Source organism: Salvelinus namaycush, chromosome 20 (genome assembly GCF_016432855.1).
Source record: "Salvelinus namaycush isolate Seneca chromosome 20, SaNama_1.0, whole genome shotgun sequence".
Taxonomy (NCBI): domain Eukaryota; kingdom Metazoa; phylum Chordata; class Actinopteri; order Salmoniformes; family Salmonidae; genus Salvelinus; species Salvelinus namaycush.
The window spans coordinates 28,656,070-28,679,045 of NC_052326.1; the positions used below are offsets into that span (position 1 = coordinate 28,656,070).

General features: G+C 41.5%; 1 protein-coding gene across 3 annotated transcripts; it reads left to right on the forward strand.

Annotated features, from left to right (window-relative positions):
- The first annotated feature begins 1,010 nt into the window (after nucleotides 1-1,010).
- On the forward strand, nucleotides 1,011-22,884 carry LOC120065205 (ras-related protein rab7-like). 3 transcript variants are annotated; one of them, XM_039016003.1, is made up of 6 exons: nucleotides 1,011-1,344; nucleotides 12,037-12,181; nucleotides 14,828-14,954; nucleotides 20,419-20,637; nucleotides 20,860-20,988; nucleotides 21,435-22,884. In XM_039016003.1, exons 2-6 carry the CDS (start codon nucleotides 12,129-12,131, stop codon nucleotides 21,528-21,530), a joined length of 624 nt encoding a protein of 207 aa, XP_038871931.1. In that variant the 5' UTR covers nucleotides 1,011-1,344; nucleotides 12,037-12,128; the 3' UTR covers nucleotides 21,531-22,884. The 3 variants fall into 3 exon arrangements, with proteins under 3 accessions (XP_038871931.1, XP_038871930.1, XP_038871932.1); XM_039016002.1 differs by having other exon boundaries at nucleotides 12,119-12,181; XM_039016004.1 differs by lacking the exon at nucleotides 12,037-12,181.
- Nucleotides 22,885-22,976: the final 92 nt, after the last annotated feature.

Below are 22,976 nucleotides of genomic sequence, written 5' to 3' on the forward strand. Positions count from 1 at the left end.
GTTTGCATACTTCAACCACGCCCCCCCAGTACGTGTTCAGTCAGTCAGGAATGGAGAGCAGTCCATCATCCCTGTCCCAGTGTCCCTTCTTTGAATGCACAGACAAGCATGGAGGACTGAATGACTTCAGGGAGTTCAGGATCTCAGAAAATATCAGGGTAAGACTGGACACAACAGCACTTTGATGATGAAGTACAGAGCTGAGCAGCTGCATTCTAGATAAAAAAACAGACATAGAACAGAACCTTGAGTTAGAATCAGAGAGTTCTATTAAGGAGCCTTGATTGAATATAATTGTATATTTGACTTATGAGATTCATTATACAAATCATTCAGCTGCAGACAGTAGATACAACAGAGTAGCTCCTCAACATCTGTGGTGATGATGATGCTCAGGCAAGATAGTAATTATGAGTAGATCAGTTCTATCAATAGGCCCCCCCAAAAAATCAGTACTGGAGATGATTTTTGGCCTGCACAAGAACGCCCTCTTCACCACTATTCAGAGCCTCTGCCAGAAATTAACGAAGACTGCCCTCTAGTGGTGCTCATATTTGCTGTCTTCATCACAGAAATGTGATAATAACCAATAGCGCTCCTAAACTACATTTTCAGCCCTACATAAAAAACAAAATAGGCTACTCTTCCAGATATTAGGCTAGGGGATATATTATGCTATGGACTATATACTACAAATGTGTGGTATGTTTCGAGACAGTCTGCTTTGGGTAGTCTGCTGTTCTTTTTTCCAAAACAAAATGTATCTTCCATAAAGACATGTTTAGGTGCTGTCTGCTTCTCTCCTAATGCTCATGGTGTTCTTTAGCCTGGCATGTTATATCAGCGCAAATGTGCTATTGCAATTTGGAGAACTTTAAGAAGAGATACATTTGTACAGTCAAAAAAAGCTAAGGTATTTACAAACTTACTATAGATCCATCTCTGGTGCAGTAAGTGGGCGTGGTGTATCCTGTTTGTGCGTGATTACGTTACAGCGCGGTGACGCAAGACTAGTTGTTTTGGAGGAAGTGAGAGAGAAAAAATCAGTCGCGAAAAGAAACCAGGGCAAAAGACAAGACAACAAAATCTGAACAAAAATTATATAGCTAGATATATGTATTTACACTAATGTGAAGGGAATCTGAAAATACTTATCGGGGAAGCTGAATATCAAAGAGAGATAAGCATCGCAAGCTGCAGAAACCAACTCGATACATTAACATTTTAACTGTGCAATCTAGCTAACGCATTAACTAGCTATCTATTTTGCTCGTGACAGTTATTCAAATTCAACAAGAGGCTCACCTGAGTCGATACAGCGGCCTGGTGTGTTGGAAGTTGAAGGTAAGCTCTGAGATGTAATTAACTAGCTAATGACTGCGACATAATATAACATTATTTCATACGGAAAGCTTTTGTTCATGGTCTAACGGGGTAATACAAGAAATGGGCGACCGTCATAGTGGGGCGGCCTCTTGCAGACGAATTGAGCAATAGGTCGGGGACGGTGTAGCCGTGGGCCTCCTGTCCTGTCAGCTCCGACGGAGTGAACATTGCGTTCTAATGTGGACATGACCGAAAATATTTTCTGTTGTCCATTAATAACCACTTGAAATGGAGTTTGAACAACAACGACGCCGCAAATTGTAGTTTCAGTACATTCCAAATAGCTAAGCTTCCATGGTTCAAAACAACATTTTATGGAACATTACATATCATTTCTTTGTACAAAAGATTGATTCATGCATTGTTTGTTTGATATGTCACACTTAGGATCTCAGTGAGTCGATTGTAAAACAAACGTCTTGTCGGTCGTGAGCTTGTGGAAATCTTTCTCCCATGTGATCCGACTTCAATAATGCAGTGTCATGGGTTGCAGATTAGGCGAGGACTGGGGTTGTTACAGTAACAACTAACTTTACAGTAGGATTCCTATAAATATAACTTAACAATTATACTGGTTTATATTATGACAAATATTAATTTGTATGTTGGTTATAGTTCCACTACAACATAGGCATGATACTGTGCTTTCCAGCTAGACATTTTGTCAGCATAGAGATGACCTTTCCCCTCGTTAGAGCATCACTGTGTCACACTCACAGTATCTCCAGCTGCGGGAGTCACACTAGCAGGGACTCAGGTGCAGCTGTCAACCTGGTACCATTGAGGGTGTTAAGTATGTGACATGTTTGGAAATGAGTTAATCTCATCAGGGTTATTTATGCACAACACATCTAGCCTATATTTAGACTTTGTTTGTGTCTGAATGTGCCGCTGTATCTGGGTGTATGTGCATACAAATCACTGAAGTAACTGATTCCAGCTGTCTCTCCACCTCTCCCTCCCTGTGCAGTGTTTAGAATCCAACATCATGGACAGAGGGCATCAGACCATAACCAAAGAACACTGTTTGGGATTTGCTGGAGTCATCATGTTATGCATGATGTCATGCTACTCCCACAAGAGAACAATGCATACTATATTAATGACCATGAAATGTGAAATATAACCATGATTTACTGCCTAGTCTAGCGATCACAGTCAGACGATCAACCCAGTATTTTAGGAATCCATTCTTCACGTTATGGAGAACCTCTATACATGCTGGAACTCAAGGCTACCTGACCCCTAGCCTCTCTGAGTTGGAGGTCAATGGTCAGTAGTCTTCTCTGGTAGTCATGTAGGAGACTGTGGTGTTGGCATGCCCAGTGGGGCATCCTGAAGGGCTGTTCTCCACGCTCCAGAGTCAATACACTGGCCCTGTTCGAATGCTTTAAAAGTTTGCTCTTTATTCCTTGTTTCCTTTGGGTAAACACAGGTCATAAGTGTTGGATAGCCAATGAGTTCTTCAAAGAAGTCAGAAAGCGAGGATTTTCATCAAAGTATTCAAAAATGGCCCCTACCTCATCACACTTCACTAGTTAACCTGTCTAGGACCGGGGTTCCGAACCCCTCGCCAACAGCCAATGAAATTGCAGGGCGCCAAATTCAATCAACAGAAATCTCGTAATTCAAATTTCTCAAACATACAAGTATTAGACACCATTTTAAATATAAAATTCTCGTTAATCCAACCGCAGTGTCCGATTTCAAAAGGGCTTTTTGGCGAAAGCAGAACATATCATTATGTTAGGTCAGCAACTAGTCACAGAAAGCATACAGCGATTTTCCAACCAAAGAGAGGAGTCACAAAAAGCAGAAATAGAGATACAATTAATCACTAACCTTTGATATTCTTCATCAGATGACACTCCCGGGACGTGTTACACAATACATGTATGTTTTGTTCGATCAAGTTCCTATTTATATCCAAAACCTCAGTTTACTTTTGGCTTTACCTCAAACATCCTGTGAGTTTGCACAGAGCCACATCAATTTACAGAAATACTCATAATAAACATTAATAAAAGATACAAGTGTTATTCACAGAATTAAAGATATACTTCTCCTTAATGCAACCGCGGTGTCAGATTTCAAAAAAACTTTACGGAAAAAGCACACCATGCTATAATCTGAGTACAGCGCTCAGCCCAAATAAGCCATAAAGATATCCGCCATGTTTTCAAGTCAACAGAAGTCAGAATAGCATTATAAATATTCACTTACCTTTGATGATCTTCATCAGAATGCACTCCCAGGAATCCCAGTTCCAAAATAAATGTTTGATTTGTTCGATAAAGTTCATAATTTATGTCCAAACACCTCCTTTTTATTAGCGCGTTTAGCCCAGTATTCCAAATTCATGAGGCGCGATCACTAGGAGCAGACAAAAAGTCAAAAAGTTCCGTTACAGTCCGTGGAAACATGTCAAACGAAGTATAGAATCAATCTTTAGGATGTTTTTAACAAATCTTCAATAATGTTCCAACCGGAGAATTCCTTTGTCTTCAGAAATGCAATGGAACTCCAGCTAACTCTCACATGAACGCGCATGGTCAGCTCGTGGGACTCTGGGAGAGACCTTACTCAATCCCCTCTCATTCACCCCCACTTCACAGTAGAAGCATCAAACAAGGTTCTAAAGACGGTTGACATCTAGTGGAAGCCGTAGGAAGTGCAATATGACCCCATAGACACTGTGTATTCGATAGGCCAAGAGTTTAAAAAACTACAAACCTCAGTTTTCCCACTTCCTGGTTGGATTTTTCTCAGGTTTTCGCCTGCCATGTGAGTTCTGTTATACTCACAGACATCATTCAAACAGTTTTAAAAACGTCAGAGTGTTTTCTATCCAAATCTACTAATAATATGCATATATTAGCAACTGGGACTGAGTAGCAGGCAGTTTACTCTGGGCACGCTTTTCATCCAAATGTGAAAATGCTGCCCCCTATCCCAAACAAGTTAATGGAGAGCAGAGCAGGAGGACTGAAGGGGTTCTTGTACTCAGAGGAGAACTAGAGTGTTTGGCCAACTCTGGTGTCTGAGCAGTGCCGTAAGTTAAGACTGTTTGTAAATATAGCCGCCATTTGTCATTATCATATTAATGTTGGATTTATGAGTATGGCTAAACAATCTTTAAAAGTCTCACAGGTGGAGCAGTTGTCTGTAGTTAGATGTCTGCTGGCGGTCGCCTATGGTTTGTATTATGAGTACAGATCCAGAGGCCTAGTTAGTAGGTTATCAATAGAAACACAGGGCTTGTTAATGGCTATGGCTTGTTCACAGACCGAGACTAAAAGTGGATCACAGGTCCTGGACACGAAGGGTCACTTACCCTGTTTCTAGGCTTTGACCCCACAGAGCCACAGCTGGGACAACACACAGAGAGAGAAAGACAGTGACCACTGTCCAGGGGGTTGCGTAAGTGTTGTTATTTTGGAACCTTTTTTTTTTACAAGTATCAGCTCTGAAAATGGAGAGAAGTGTCAGGCTTTGGCCAGATGGGACATCCCTGTGTTTCACTTAATTAATTAAGGGTGAGTGGAGTGAGGGCTGTGGATGGATGGTAGGCTTGGGCGGTATACCGTGGTATTTGTACATAGCCGTTTAGAAGGCCAGCATCTCGGAGTCGCCTCTTCACTGTTGACGTTGAGACTGGTATTTTGTGGGTACTATTTAATGAAGCTGCCAGTTGAGGACTTGAGGCGTCTGTTTCGCAAATTAGACATTCTAATGTACTTGTCCTCTTGCTCAGTTGTGTACCGGGGCCTCCCACTCCTCTTTCTATTCTGGTTAGTGCCAGTTTGCGCTGTTCTGTGAAGGGAGTAGTACACAGCGCTGTACGAGATCTTCAGTTTCTTGGCAATTTCTGCATGGAATAGCCTTAATTTCTCAGAACAAGAATAGACTGACGAGTTTCAGAAGAAAGGTCTTGTTTCGGGCCATTTAAAGCCTGTAATCGAACCCACAAATGCTGATGCTCCAGATACTCATCTAGTCTAAAGAAGGCCAGTTGTATTGCTTCTTTAATCAGAACAACAGTTTTCAGCTGTGCTAACATATTTGCAAAAGGGTTTTCTAATGATCAATTAGCCTTTTAAAATGATAAACTTGGATTAGCTAACACAATGTGCCATTGGAACACAGGATTGATGGTTGCTGATAATGGGCCTCTGTACGCCTATGTAGATATTCCATTAAAAAATCCGCCGTTTCCAGCTACAATAGTCATTTACAACATTAACAATGTCTACATCCTCTTTCTGATCAATTTGATATTTTAATGGACAAAAAAATTGCTTTTCTTTCAAAAACAAGGACATCCCTAAGTGACCCCAAACTTTTGAACGGTAGTGTACATATACATACACAGTACCAGTCAAAAGTTTGGACACCTACTCATTCCTGGGTTTTTCTTTATTTTTTATATTTTCTACATCTTAGCATTCTCTCAACCAGCTTCATGAGGTAGTCACCTGGAATGCATTTCAATTAACAGGTGTGTCTTAAGTTATTTTGTTAAATTTCTTTCCTTAATGCGTTTGAGCCAATCAGTTGTGTTGTGACAAGGTAGGGGTGGTATACAGAAGATAGCCCTATTTGGTAAAAGACAAAGTTCATTATATGGCAAGAACAGCTCAAATAAGCAAGAAATGACAGTCCATCATTACTTTAAGACATGAAGGTCAGTCAATCTGGTAAATTGTGAGATGCAGAGTAGGTGAACGGATGAACTCCGCATGTGTGGTTCCCACCGTGAAGCATGGAGGTGTGATAGTGTGGGGGTACTTTGCTGGTGACACTGGGATTTATTTAGAATTCAAGGCACACTTAACCAGCATGGCTACCACAGCATTCTGCAGCGACACACCATCCCATATCATCTGTTTTTCAACAGGACAATGACCCAACACACCTCCAGACCTTGTAAGGGCTATTTGACCAAGATGGAGAGTGATGGAGTTCTGCATCAGATAACCTGGCCTCCACAATCACCCAACCTCAAGCCAATTAAGATGGTTTGGGATGAGTTGGAAGAGTGAAGGAAAAGCAGCCAACAAGTGCTCAGCATATGTGGGAACTCCTTCAAGACTGTTGGAAAAGCATTCCAGGTGAAGCTGGTTAAGAGAATGCCAAGAGTGCAAAGCTGTCATCAAAGCAAAGGGTGGCTTTTTGAAGAATCTCAAATATTAAATATATTTGGATTTGTTTAACACTTTTTTGGTTACTACATGATTCCATATGTGTTATTTTATAGATTCTACAATGTAGAAAATTGTAAAAAATAGAGAAAAACCCTTGAATGAGTAGGTGTTCTAAAGCTTTTGACCGGTAGTGTATATCGTGGAACACTATCTTCAAAAAGGCCGCAACCTCAGCAGTGGAGCTTGCTTGTAGAAGACTATGGCTGTGCTGTGGCATAGCCTTGTTTTGTTAATTTAGTAGACAAGATGCTCGTTTTTTCCTGAGTCCTTGTCAAGTCACAGCTATTTTATAGTAAAAAAATATACGATTTAATATAACAGAATTTAAATTGACCAGAATATTTTTCCTAATAAAAAAAGTTTACAGTGCGAAGTGATGCGTATCTCGTGCCTGGAACAGTTATTCTCTGTGATCATTTAAAACGGGTCTCAATTTAGCGAGTTGAAAGACAATTTTTTTTTCTGTGTTACAAACCAAAATGTGTCTTTTCAATATACAGATATTCGATTTAGTTTATTCTGCCTGTTCTTTGGAATTTTCAAAATGGATGAACAATTCCACATTGAACACTGCATGGGGATGAATTATGGCCAGGATATCTGCTTGGTGAGTAGGCCCAGGCTTAATGATTCTGATGAAAATATGCTCTGTCTTTGTCAAACTAATGTTTTTGCATATTTTCAGTGTGGAACCTGTCTATGTTTTTATAGGCATTTATTTCTGTTGGCCTAACGGGATCTTGTGTGCGCACTCAGCACATGTGAGTGAATGAGACACAGAGGGGGAAGAACAGTGTGATGTTTGACTTGGTTTCTTTTTTGTTGTGCCCCGCCAATGCACATGTACAAATGGAACACTAGAGTCAAAGCAAATTAAAGTTGTCAAGACAATTTCACTTGCCCGTTCGGGCAGCCACAAATCACATTCCACCAAATAGTTTTACAGTATTGGATTAAAAAAATCTCTGGTTGAAGGTCGAGATTTGACGTCCGTTCAAGTACTTGAGTACTTGATTACTCATGCCCATCCCTACCTGCAAATAGTTTGTCAGAGACTGTATGAAATGTTCACATTGTCCTTGTTAGCATTTAGGTAGAGTTCTCTATGGGATTGTATACGTATTTGTTAGCATTGTTAACCTTCGGATTCGAGGCTGTGTGGTCTGAAAGTAGTGCCCCTTGTGTCCAGTGCCAGTATTACCGAATATCCCTGTATGGCACAAGGTTGGTATGACAGTCTGGAGACCGCCCAAGCCTAATGGATAGTACATGCAGGGGAATGTTGGGGATTGTGTAGCGGTAGCCTAAACAGTCATGTCTTTCCTCCTTAATTAATAACTGGCTAGTTACTCTCTTTGTTTAGACGGACATATATCTTGATGGTAATAGGCCGGACAAAGGCTGTTGTACTCATTAATCTGACTGTTGGCCTGGCTGTTACATTGTTGTTTCCCATGATAAACACAAGATGGATTTGAATGGGTCACTCATCATTGTTTCAGTATAACATTGGGGGGCTTTTCTATTATCCCTTATCTCAGTCAGTGCCAGATAGGACTGGGCTGGGTTCTTTCCCATGACACTGCACCAGGTGTGTGTGCCTTTGTGAGAGATCTCACCTAGATTTCTCCATTGAGAGAATGTGCCCTCAAAGTTAGGATGTTTGCCATTAGTATTGAAGCATAATCACTTATTAAAACTGCAGTTTGGGAACGGCCACCCTGGAAGTGATTGGGAAAGAGTAGAGTTTTATGGTTGTGTCGTTCTCTCGCCTCTGACGGGAAACATGATCTAGTCCTCAGACTCTCTCTGTGTGTGTGTGTGTGAGAGAGAGATTAGGGAACACATGACTGGAATGAATAGAGTTCAAGTCTGATGCCCAGTGGAATAGCACTGACTATACAGTACACACAGTGCTAAATCACACACATTATAGCATTTTCTGACGCTCATTGTGCGAAGCTATGGATTTCAACTAGAGGTCGACCGATTATGATTTTTCAACACCGATACCGATTGTTGGTGGACAAAAAAAGCAGATGCCGATTTAAAAAAATAAAAAATGTATTTATTTATATATATATATATATATATATATATATATATATATATATATATATATATATATATATATATATATATATATATACACTGCTCAAAAAAATAAAAGGAACACTAAAATAACACATCCTAGATCTGAATGAATGAAATATTCTTATTAAAAACTTTTTTCTTTACATAGTTGAATGTGCTGACAACAAAATCACACAAAAATTATCAATGGAAATCAAATTTATCAACCCATGGAGGTCTGGATTTGGAGTCGCACTCAAAATTAAAGTGGAAAACCACACTACAGGCTGATCCAACTTTGATGTAATGTCCTTAAAACAAGTCAAAATGAAGCTCAGTAGTGTGTGTGGCCTCCACGTGCCTGTATGACCTCCCTACAATGCCTGGGCATGCTCCTGATGAGGTGGCGGATGGTCTCCTGAGGGATCTCCTCCCAGACCTGGACTAAAGCATCCGCCAACTCCTGGACAGTCTGTGGTGCAACGTGGCGTTGGTGGATGGAGCGAGACATGATGTCCCAGATGTGCTCAATTGGATTCAGGTCTGGGGAACGGGCGGGCCAGTCCATAGCATCAATGCCTTCCTCTTGCAGGAACTGCTGACACACTCCAGCCACATGAGGTCTAGCGTTGTCTTGCATTAGGAGGAACCCAGGGCCAACCGCACCAGCATATGGTCTCACAAGGGGTCTGAGGATCTCATCTCGGTACCTAATGGCAGTCAGGCTACCTCTGGCGAGCCCATGGAGGGCTGTGCGGCCCCCAAGAAATGCCACCCCACACCATGACTGACCCACCGCCAAACCGGTCATGCTGGAAGATGTTGCAGGCAGCAGAACGTTCTCCACGGCGTCTCCAGACTGTCACGTCTGTCACATGCGCTCAGTGTGAACCTGCTTTCATCTGTGAAGAGCACAGGGCGCCAGTGGCGAATTTGCCAATCTTGGTGTTCTCTGGCAAATGCCAAACGTCCTGCACGGTGTTGGGCTGTAAGCACAACCCCACCTGTGGACGTCGGGCCCTCATACCACCCTCATGGAGTCTGTTTCTGACCGTTTGAGCAGACACATCTGCTGGAGGTCATTTTGCAGGGCTCTGGCAGTGCTCCTCCTTGCACAAAGGCGGAGGTAGCGGTCCTGCTGCTGGGTGGTTTTCTCCTACGGCCTCCTCCACGTCTCCTGATGTACTGGCTTGTCTCCTGGTAGCGCCTCCATGCTCTGGACACTACTCTGACAGACACAGCAAACCTTCTTGCCACAGCTCGCATTGATGTGCCATCCTGGATGAGCTGCACTACCTGAGCCACTTGTGTGGGTTGTAGACTTCGTCTCATGCTACCACTAGATTGAAAGCACCGCCAGCATTCAAAAGTGACCAAAACATCAGCCAGGAAGCATAGGAACTGAGAAGTGGTCTGTGGTCACCACCTGCAGAACCACTCCTTTATTGGGGGTGTCTTGCTAATTGCCTATAATTTCCACCTGTTGTCTATTCCATTTGCACAACAGCATGTGGAATTTATTGTCAATCAGTGTTGCTTCCTAAGTGGACAGTTTGATTTCACAGAAGTGTGATTGACTTGGAGTTACATTGTGTTGTTTAAGTGTTCACTTAAATTTTTTGAGCAGTGTGTATATATATATATATATATATATCATACACACACACACACTTTTGTAATAATGACAATCGCAACAATACTGAATGAAGAATGAACACTTTTATTATAACTTAATATAATACATAAATAAAATCTATTTAGTCTCAAATAACATGAGAACATATGTTAAAACGAACCACCAGCTTTCATGGGTCTTCAATATTCCCAGTTAAGAAGTTTTGGGTTGTAGTGCAGAAAGCAGAGCTTGTCTGCATGGACCCCTGTCAGTCTGCTCCTCTGCGAAACACAGACCTTATTTGAAGTAGATCAAGACATTCTCTATGGAAGACATGAACGGTAAAATAACGAAGGAACCCCTTTCAAGTTCAGCCGCAAGTTATTACAGGAATTATAACGCGTCGACTATTTCTTTCTAAACCATATACCTTTGACTAATCCGGAAACTATCACCTCGAAAACAAAACGTTTATTCCGTTCCGTATTTTATCTAACGGGTGGCATCCACGAGTCTAAATATTCCTGTTACATTGCACAACCTTCAATGTTATGTCATAATTACGTAAAATTCTGGCAAATTAGTTCGCAAAGAGCCAGGCGGCCCAAACTGTTGCATATACCCTTACTCTGCGTGCAATGAACGCAAGAGAAATGACACCATTTCACCTGGTTAATATTGCCTGCTAACCTGGACTTCTTTTAGCTAAATATGCAGGTTTAAAAATATATACTTGTGTATTGATTTTAAGAAAGGCATTGATGTTTATGGTTAAGTACACATTGGAGCAATGACAGTCATTGATTGATTGTTTTTTATAAGATAAGTTTAATGCTAGCTAGCAATTTACCTTAGCTTACTGCATTCGCTTAACAGGCAGGCTCCTCGTGGAGTGCAATGTAATCAGATGTTAGAGCATTGGACTAGTTAACTGCAAGGTTGCAAGATTGGATCCCCCGAGCTGACAAGGTTAAAAATCTGTCGTTCTGCCTCGTTCCTAGGCCGTCATTGAAAATAAGAATGTGTTCTTAACTAACTTGCCTAGTTAAATAAAGATTAAATAAAGGTGTAAAAAGAAAAATTAATAATTGGCAAATCGGCGCCCAAAAATACCGATTTCCGATTGTTATGAAAACTTGAAATCGGCCCCGATTAATCGGTCGACTTCTAATTTCAACCCCAGCAATCAGTTTGAAACTATTTGAAAAATATAAAATGTCTAGAGAAATCAGGTCAATATACTTGCAAGAACTACTTTTTTCCAGGTGTGTGCATGTTTTTGTGTTTAGGTAGGGCAGGGGTGTCAAACTAATTTGCCCCAGGGGCCCGTTTGGTCTTCACCATGGTCTGGACCCCGGAGGGCCTTGCTGAAAATGTGTTATTTCCTCGCTGTCAAAATGTGCAAATAATGATCCGCTTATCCATAATTTCTGGAATTTCGGATGCTCCCTTACTTTCTAGCTTTAGTTTTGATGATTGTTAGCGAGTTGGACACATTGAACATACATTATAATGTCTACACAGTTTCGATTTGGTTTTAGTCATTTGGAAGAAAAAATGATACAAAATATATATAATTTTTTAACTAAGACATCATGGCGGGCCTTATTAAATCATCGTGTGCGTGCGTGCATAGTCCAAGTCCTGGGTTGTATCCAAATAATCAACTTTCTCCCAAAGTATGGATTTGAAAGGAAATGACTGGTAAATGGAAACTCCCTCTTGGCCTACATCAATACAATGCTTTTAAATGTGTAGGGAGTAGTGAACGAGTGCACACTTCAGGAGGAAGGAGAGACTGAGACGCAACCCTGATTTTGTGCGTGTGGTCTCTCATCAGACACGACAGAATGACGTCCAGGAAGAAAGTGCTCCTGAAAGTCATCATCCTTGGGGATTCTGGGTTAGTCACCGAGTATTTGTGTTCTCTTCCTGTTTGACCAGTGTTTCGTTTTCCACTTTGATAATAGACTGCTGTTTGGGTATTCCAGATTCATTAGAAACTGCAGTCTACTACAGTCTTCCTGTACAGTCAGACTGCTGTTTGGTTGTGCCACACATCTACAGGTAACTGCCAAAATAAAGGAAACACTAGAGTAAGTGAGGGGTACAAAGTATATTGAAAGCAGGTGCTTTCACATACAGTGGGGCAAAAAAGTATTTAGTCAGCCACCAATTGTGCAAGTTCTCCCACTTAAAAAGATGAGAGAGGCCTGTAATTTTCATCATAGGTACACTTTAACTATGACAGACAAAATGAGAAAAAAAAATCCAGAAAATCACATTGTAGGATTTTTAATGAATTTATTTGCAAATTATGGTGGAAAATAAGTATTTGGTCACCTACAAACAAGCAAGATTTCTGGCTCTCACAGACCTTCTTTAAGAGGCTCCTCTGTCCTCCACTCGTTACCTGTATTAATGGCACCTGTTTGAACTTGTTATCAGCATAAAAGACACCTGTCCACAACCTCAAACAGTCACACTCCAAACTTCACTATGGCCAAGACCAAAGAGCTGTCAAAGGACACCAGAAACAAAATTGTAGACCTGCACCAGGCTGGGAAGACTGAATCTGCAATAGGTAAGCAGCTTGGTTTGAAGAAATCAACTGTGGGAGCAATTATTAGAAAATGGAAGACATACAAGACCACTGATAATCTCCCTCGATCTGGGGCTCCACGCAAGATCTCACCCTGTGGGGTCAAAATGATCACAAGAACGGTGAGCAAAAATCCCAGAACCACACGGGGGGACCTAGTGAATGACCTGCAGAGAGCTGGGACCAAAGTAACAAAGCCTACCATCAGTAACACACTACGCCGCCAGGGACTCAAATCCTGCAGTGCTAGACGTGTCCCCCTGCTTAAGCCAGTACATGTCCAGGCCCGTCTGAAGTTTGCTAGAGAGCATTTGGATGATCCAGAAGAAGATTGGGAGAATGTCATATGGTCAGATGAAACCAAAATATAACTTTTTGGTAAAAACTCAACTCGTCGTGTTTGGAGGACAAAGAATGCTGAGTTGCATCCAAAGAACACCATACCTACTGTGAAGCATGGGGGTGGAAACATCATGCTTTGGGGCTGTTTTTCTGCAAAGGGACCAGGACGACTGATCCGTGTAAAGGAAAGAATGAATGGGGCCATGTATCGTGAGATTGAGTGAAAACCTCCTTCCATCAGCAAGGGCATTGAAGATGAAACGTGGCTGGGTCTTTCAGCATGACAATGATCCCAAACACACCGCCCGGGCAACGAAGGAGTGGCTTCGCAAGAAGCATTTCAAGGTCCTGGAGTGGCCTAGCCAGTCTCCAGATCTCAACCCCATAGAAAATCTTTGGAGGGAGTTGAAAGTCCGTGTTGCCCAGCAACAGCCCCAAAACATCACTGCTCTAGAGGAGATCTGCATGGAGGAATGGGCCAAAATACCAGCAACAGTGTGTGAAAACCTTGTGAAGACTTACAGAAAACGTTTGACCTCTGTCATTGCCAACAAAGGGTATATAACAAAGTATTGAGAAACTTTTGTTATTGACCAAATACTTATTTTCCACCATAATTTGCAAATAAATTCATTAAAAATCCTACAATGTGATTTTCTGGATTTTTTTTTTCTCATTTTGTCTGTCATAGTTGAAGTGTACCTATGATGAAAATTACAGGCCTCTCTCATCTTTTTAAGTGGGAGAACTTGCACAATTGGTGGCTGACTAAATACTTTTTTTGCGCCACTGTAGGTGTGGTTCCTGAGTTAATTAAGCAATTAAAACATCCCGTCATGCTTACAGTCATGTATACAAATGCCCAGTTGCCCATTATTTTGGCTACCATGGCTAGAATTAGAGAGCTCAGTGACTTTGAAAGAGGGGTCTCAAAGGAGCATAGGAGGTTTAAAGGGTGACTGTATGTCTGTCACCAGATCTCAACCCAATTGAACACTTATGGGACATTCTGGAGCGGCACCTGAGACCTCATTTTCCACCACCATCAACAAAACACAAAGCTATGGAATTTATTGTGGAAGAATGGTGTCGCATCCCTCCAATTGAGTTCCAGACACTTGTAGAATATATGCCAAGGCACTTTGAAGCTGTTCTGGCGGCTCGTGGTGGCCCAACGCCCTATTAAGACCCTTTATGTTGGTGTTTCCTTTATTTTGGCAGTTACCTGTATGTCTCCATTTGATTTATGACTGTACTTTTTATTTCACTTTCCCTCCCCTCTCACACTGTGTAATCTAATGCTGCTGTATTATCATTGTGTCACTGCATGCTCAACACTGCAGAGGAGAGCTAGAGAGTGTGAGTGTCCACAGTATTGCATCAGAGCACCTCTAATGGGGTTTTAATAGTGTCTGATCTCTCTCTGCTCCTCATTGAGTTTGTCTCATGAGCCATTGGCCATGGTTCCTCTTTCACCATTAGGACTGAATGGATAGTTGGAATAATGCAGCCATGTCAAATAAATTAATAATTATCTTTAACACCTTTCTTTCCCCTGCTTGTTGTCCACCTCTCTTTCTCTCCCTTCATATCTTTCCTTCTCAGAGTTGGGAAGACCTCCCTGATGAACCAGTATGTGAATAGGAAGTTCAGTAACCAGTACAAAGCCACAATAGGAGCTGACTTCCTGACCAAGGAGGTGATGGTGGACGACCGGCTCGTCACAATGCAGGTACAGAAACGTGGCTACAGCACCACCATCACAGCCACAATATCCAATAATAAAGATGGCGCGGATAGACATGGCCGCTTGTTTCAGACTCCTAAGCAACTTTGCAGTATTTTATTTTTTATAATGTTCTTTCTCACGTTATTAGCCCAAAACGTTCTTTGCATTATTACATACAGCTGGAAATAACTTTTTGATATCAGAGAGGCGGTAACTCACCAGCATTTCGACTTTCCTGAATTGGATCCTTTGTTCGTACCATCCAAGGCATTTTAACTTATCCCAGAGGCAGCTCCAAGACGCCGCCGGCGCAGAAGAGGTATTTGGAGTGGACTTTTAGTCCGACTCAGGAGGTGTGCACACCATCCACCGCTTCCGAGTATATTAGTCACAAATGTTCAGTCCGTGGAGAAAATAAAGGATCTACTTCCAGAGAGACATCAGGAACTGTAACATACTCTGTTTCACAGAATCATGTCTCTTTCTGGATATACTGTCCCCGTCCATACAGCCAGCTGGGTTTTCAATACATCATGCAGATAGGAATATAGTACTCCAGGAACAAGAAAGGCGAAGGTGTATGTTTCATGATTAACTACTCATGGTGTGATTGTGGTAACGTACAGGAACTTAAGTTATTTTGTTCACCCGACCTGGAATACGTCACAATCAAATGCCGACCGCATTACCTCCATACAGAATTTTCTTCGGGTATCGTCACAGCCGTGTGTATATCTTCAAGTCGATACCACGACAGCTCTCAAGGAACTACACTGGACCTTGTGTAAACTGCATATCCTGAAGCCGCATTTATTAAAGCTGGGGACTTTAGTAAAGCAAATCTGAGGAAAACGCTACCGAAGTTATATCAACATCGCCTGCAGTACTCGCGCTTCAAACTCTTAACCATTGTTAACCATTTTGCTCCTCCATTCCTATAGGCAGAAACTCAAACAGGAAGTACCCATGCTAAGGTCTATTCAACGCTGGTTTGACCAATCGGAATCCATGCTTCAAGACTGTTTTGATCACGTGGACTGGGATATGTTACAGGTTGCCTCTGAGAATAACATTGATGTATACACTGATAGTGACTGAGTTCATCAGGAAATGTATAGGGGATGTTCCCATTGTGACGATTAAAACCTATCCAAACCAAAAACCGTGGATAGATAGCAGCATTCGTGATAACTGAAAGTGCGAACCACCACATTTAACTACGGCAAGGTGACTGGGAATTTGACCAAATACTAACAGCCCGCCGTAAGGCAAACAGGCAAAACGTCAATACAGAAAGAAAGTGGATTCCCAATTCAACAGCTCAGACACAAGACGTATGTGACAGACCCAAGATAATCACAGATTATGAAGGGGGGAAACCAGCCACTTCGCAGACACCGATGTAATGCTCCCGGACAAGCTAGCCTTCGCCAGCTCTGCATACAATCCAACAATAGATCCACAGATGATGCCATCGTACTGCACACTGCCTTATTCCATCTGGACAAGAGGAATACATACAGTTGAAGTCGGAAGTTTACATAAACTGAGTTTAAATGTATTTGGCTATGGTGTTTCACAATTCCTGACATTTAATCCTAGTAAAAATTCCTAGTAAAAATTCCTTGTCTTAGGTCAGTTAGGATCAACACTTTATTTTAAGAATGTGAAATGTCAGAATAATAGAGAGAATTATTTATTTCAGCTTTTATTTCTTTCATCACATTCCCAGTGGGTCAGAAGTTTACATACACTCAATTAGTATTTGGTAGCATTGCCTTTAAATTGTTTAACTTGGGTCAAATGTTTCGGGTAGCCTTCCCACATTTAAATTGGGTGAATTTTGGCCCATTCCTCCTGACAGAGCTGGTGTAACTGAATCAGGTTTGTAGGCCCCCTTGCTCGCACACACTTTTTCAGTTCTGCCCACAAATGTTCTATAGGAATGAGGTCAGGGCTTTGTGATGGCCACTCCAATACCTTGATTTTGTTGTCCTTAAGCCATTTTGCCACAACTTTGGAAGTATGCTTGGGGTCATTGTCCATTTGAAGACCCATTTGCGACTAAGCTTTGACTGATGTCTTGAGATGTTGCTTCAATATATCCACATTTTCTTTCCTCATGATGCCATCTATTTTGTGAAGTGCACCAGTCCCTCCTGCCGCAAAGCATCCCCACAACATGATGCTGCCACCCTCGTGCTTCACGGTTGGGATGGTGTTCTTCGGCTTGCAAGCTTCCCCCTTTTTCCTCCAAACATAACGATGGTCATTATGGCCAAACAGTTCTATTTTTGTTTCATCAGACCAGAGGACATTTCTCCAAAAAGTACGACCTTTGTCTCCATGTGCAGTTGCAAACCGTAGTCTGACTTTTTTATGGTGGTTTTGGAGCAGTGGCTTCTTCCTTGCTGAGCGGCCTTTCAGGTTATGTCGATATAGAACTCATTTTACTGTGGATATAGATGCTTTTGTACCCGTTTCCTCCAGCATCTTCATAAGGTCCTTTGCTGTTGTTCTGTGATTGATTTGCACTTTTCGCACCAAAGTACATTCATCTCTAGGAGACAACGCGTCTCCTTCCTGAGCGGTATGACGGCTGCGTGGTCCCATGGTGTTTATACTTGCATACTATTGCTTGTACAGATGAACGTGGTACCTTCAGGCCTTTGGAAATTGCTCCCAAGGATGAACCAGACTTGTGGAGGTCTACCATTTTTTTTTCTGGGGTCTTGGCTGATTTCTTTTGATTTTCCCGTGATGTCAAGCAAAGAGGCAGTGAGTTTGAAGGTAGGCCTTGAAATACATTCACAGGTACACCTCCAATTGACTCAAATGATGCCAATTAGCCTATCAGAAGCTTCTAAAGCCATGACATAATTTTGGGGAATTTTCCAAGCTCTTTAACTTCTCTGGGATATGTGGGACGCTAACGTCCCACTTGGCCAAAAGCCAGTAAAAATGCAGAGCACCAAATTCAAATAAATTACTATAAAAATCAAACTTTCATTAAATCACACATGAAAGATACCAAATTATACCTACACTTGTTGTGAATCCAGCCAACATGTCAGAATTCAAATAGGCTTTTTGGCGACAACAAACGATGCTATTATGAGGATAGCAACAGAGTAAACAAAGAGAGAGAAGCATATTTCAACCCTGCAGGCGCGACACAAAACGCAGAAATAAAAATATAATTCATGCCTTACCTTTGACGAGCTTCTGTTGTTGGGACTCCAATATGTCCCATAAACATCACAAATGGTCCTTTTGTTCGATTAATTCCGTCGATATATATCCAAAATTTCCATTTATTTGGCGTGTTTGATCCAGAAAAACACCGGTTCCAACTTGTGCAACGTTACTACAAAATGTCTCAAAAGTTACCTGTAAACTTTGCCAAAACATTTCAAAGTACTTTTGTAATACAACTTTAGGTATTTTTTAACGTAAATAATCGATAAAATTGAAGACGGGATGATCTGTGCTCAATACAGGATTAAAACAAACTGTAGCTAGCTTTCTGGTCACGCGCCTCTAACAAACAGTACACTTTAAGTGACCCTCGTTCTGGATGGCCGTACTTCTTCATTACACAAAGGAAAAAACCTCAACCAATTTCTAAAGACTGTTGACATCCAGTGGAAGCGGTAGGAACTGCAAGAAGGTCAATTAGAAATCTGGATTCCCAATGAAAATTAATTGAAAAGAGTGACCTCAAAAAACAAACAAAAAATCTGAATGGTTTGTCCTCGGGGTTTTGCCTGCTAGATAAGTTCTGTTATACTCACAGACGTGATTCAAACAATTTTAGAAACTTCAGAGTGTTTTCTGTCCAAATCTACTAATAATATGCATATATTCTGGGGATGAGTAGCTGGCAGTTGAATTTGGGTATGCTTTTCATCCAAACGTGAAAATGCTGCCCCCTATCCTAGAGAAGCAAAGAGGCACTGCGTTTGAAGGTAGGCCTTGAAATACATCCACAGGTACACCTCCAATTGACTCAAATGATGTCAGTTAGCCTATCAGAAGCTTCTAATGACATCATGACATCATTATCTGGCATTTTTCAAGCTGTTTAAAGGCACAGTCAACTTAGTGTATGTAAACTTCTGACCCACTGGAATTGTGATACAGGGAATTATAAGTGAAATAATCTGTCTGTAAACAATTGTTGGAAAAATGACTTGTCATGCACAAAGTATATGTCCTAACCGACTTGCCAAAACTATAGTTTGTTAACAAGAAATTTGTGGAGTGGTTGAAAAACGAGTTTTAATGACTCCAACCTAAGTGTATGTAAACTTCTGACTTCAACTGTAATTAAATTGGGGTTTCCTCTTAATTTTCTTAGACAGTTAGGCTAAGACAAGGACTGTTTCCTCTTCTATGCTGCTGCTGCCTCCGCTGCGTTGTTCTCAATCCCAAAATGCTGTAACTTTGCAATTATGCACGTATGGGGAAATGCGGAAATGCGGCAATTCTATGGCATACTGAAGATTATTTTTCAGAACCGCGGACAGCGACCATATCCAACGCGGGAGAAAGTGCATTTGTTCTAAATAATATTCCATTTCTTAGTGTTGCACCATTATTTTTTCATAATATAACCATATACAATTTCACTATCACATGGAGTGATGGACTATGCCATCCCCGTGGTCTCCGCAATGGATTAGTCCACTGAGAGAGGTGCGAATCAGACAGGTGTCTTGTGCACCATTATAAAAATTCTAAATTGTTAAAGAAATGTCGGTCAACCAGCAGCCTATTGACCAAACAATCAACCAGTCGACTAAATGAGGTCAGCCCTAATAAACAGTATATGGAGCACTTTCTTAAATTTTTTATATATACCCTTTATTTTGACAGGGAGTAATGTTGAGGCCAAGGTCACTTTTTAAAAATGAGCCCTGTAATCACAAAGATACACACCATTTTCAGGCTGAGAAGTGCCTTTGTAGACTGGGGAAGTGATTATGACGTGGCTACATCAGTAGTGCCAAACAGGTACACCTGTTTTGTCTGATTTACATACATTTACATTTTAGTCATTTAGCAGATGTTCTTATCCAGAGTGACTTACAGGGTTAAGTGCCTTGCTCAATTGCACGTTGACATATTTTTCACCTAGTCAGCTCGGGGATTTGAACCAGCAACCTTTCGGTTACTGGCCCAACACTCTTAACCTTTAGGCTACATACTAAGGAAATGCAAACAACTTGTCATACCAATGGGTGATTTGATCAACAGTTAATTATGAAGTACGCTTTTGGTAACACTGATGCAAACTTCAAGTGGCAACCAAACAAGTCTGATTACATGACAGTGTGATTAGTTTAAGATCTTAGTTCAGAAGAAAACATGTTTCCCAGCAATAGTTAACCCTCTTTCCTTCTGTCACGGTTTCCCTCCCTCCTTTCTTCTCTCCATCGCTCCCTCCACCTGTCCACATGGCCAGATCTGGGACACGGCAGGGCAGGAGAGGTTCCAGTCTCTGGGTGTGGCGTTCTACCGCGGTGCAGACTGCTGTGTGCTGGTGTTTGATGTGACTGCTCCTAACACCTTCAAGACTCTAGACAGCTGGAGGGACGAGTTCCTCATCCAGGCCAGTCCCAGAGACCCCGAGAACTTCCCCTTTGTGGTGCTAGGCAACAAGATCGACCTGGAGAACAGACAGGTGGGTGACGGATGACTATAGGCGTTACCACATCTAATGTTACCACCTCTAGTACTACAGTCATTGGCCCTAATGCTAATGTCATCTCCAGTGGAGTTTCCATACATTTGATTCAAAGTTTCTCAGTCGCAGGGTACGATCTAATGTGTGTTTTTCACCAATATTGGGGTCTCCTCATAGATCTCATCTGATTTTTGTGAATGTCTTTCCCTCCACACCCAGGTGACGACCAAGCGAGCTCAGGCATGGTGTCAGAGTAAGGACAACATCCCCTACTTTGAGACCAGTGCTAAGGAGGCCATCAACGTAGAGCAGGCCTTCCAGACCATTGCACGCAATGCCCTGAAACAGGTGGGTGGGGCCAGGATCATCATGGCAGCTCACAGGAGGGAATTGGGGTTTTTGGTGAATGAATGACATTTTATTTTTGTGTCAAATTGCCAGTTGGCAACCCATTCCTTATGGGATGAATTGACACATAGATAAACATTACAATAATTCACTGTGATAATTCAGTGCACATCGCATAAAGAGTAAAACAATAAATATCAACACATAATTATTGTTTGGATAACCTTATTTAACTTATGTCCCTAGAGCAGCAAAAATATATAGACAGATACAGAAAAATGAAACAGAAGGCATTTGAACCCAGTCTGGCACAAAGAGAAGATTCAAGTGGGAGACAGGCCTTTGTTTTGTTGACTGTTCTTTCAGAGGACTACTTAAGTAGAAGAGTAAAACTTAGATCCCAGCTTCTCCATCTTCTCATTGTTTCTCCCTCTTATTTTTATCAGGAGACAGAGGTGGAGCTGTATAATGAATTCCCGGAACCCATCAAGCTGGACAGGAATGACCGAGCAAAGCCTTCAGCAGAGGCCTGCAGCTGCTGAGGCGCAACATGGACTATCTTCTGTCTGGCTTTCAGGAACAACCCCCTTCTCTCTTTCTAAAGGAAAGGACTGCCCCTCTGGTTTCTGCATGCACCCATGTCACATTCCCCTCCCAACAGAATCCCAACGAGTTTCCAGTTATTTACATGTACTGCACATGATGGGTGTATACATACACCTCTAACACACATTCATTCACTCCCACACATACACATCTTGATGAATCCAATGCGTTAGAGAAGAATTGGTACACCCCTGTAGACTCCACTATTCCTGCCCGTTCCTGAATCCATATCATGAGTGAACCCACAGCCTGGCCCACCCTGTCTGACTGTGTGTCCCCTCTCTGTCTCTCACATTGGGGGGTCCAGATGGAGCCATGTCCTAGGAGTGCAGTGGAGAACTCTAAAGTGATGGCTGAAGCTTCTTGACATGATGATGATGATATCTTTCTCATTGTCCTGAAACATTCAATCCTCTGTATTTTCTGTTCTTCATAATTGTTTTGTTTTGACTTGAAGTTCTATATTGCCTACCTTACTGTTGACAAATAATTGGCTGCACTATAATTTTTTGTTCGTATTGGCTGTCGATGTTAAGTCTTAAGCCAATCGGAAGCTTATACTTGTTTTTGCACTGTTGTTTTACTGATTTTTTGTTATAAACTCTTATTTGGGCTTGACTGACAACAAGCCATTAACAACAACACTGCTCCCACCATCCTTCTCTACTACCCCCAGGAAGCCTGTTGATGCTATAAAAAGAAATGCACAAGTGGCTGACAATGGCCTTTGTTGGGAGTGCGCATTGGTTGGTTTAGTAGCTTATGTTGCAGGGGAAATATTCATAAGTAGGCGATGACAAGAGAAAAGCTGACGACACAAACACAATGAAAGACATGGAGAAAGTTCTTACTAAGATATTAATACTCCTAGAACTACTGCTACTACTATGTTCTATATGTCCTTTCCTTTGTCAGCCAATGTGTTTCAACACTAGAATTACAGCTCTGTCCCTCTTTACATCTGTCCACTGTTATGCCTGTATTGTCTCTACTGTATCTTCCTCTCTGCTGATAGCTCAGGTTGGCAAGAGTTTGTTAATAAGTGCTTAATATGACTTTTTAACAGATTGTGTACTACTATTGAGTGTGGATATAACAGGAACAGTGGGGAAAAGATGAGAGATTAAACAATTGGATGTTATTTCTATCAATCACAAAGAAACAGTCCAAGGATTTTCCCTGGTATTACTCCTCTTCTTAACGAAATAATCAGTGCTATGCCAATTCAGTTGTTGAGTATTGGGATTTCAAAAGTAATGATAATAAAAAGTTATTCAATATAAAAAAGAAGATTGTTTTACTGCCATGTGTTTTAAAATGCTGGTGAGTGAGTTGAACAATATGGGTGCGTGGATAAAATCACTGAGGAAGCCAAGCCAGTA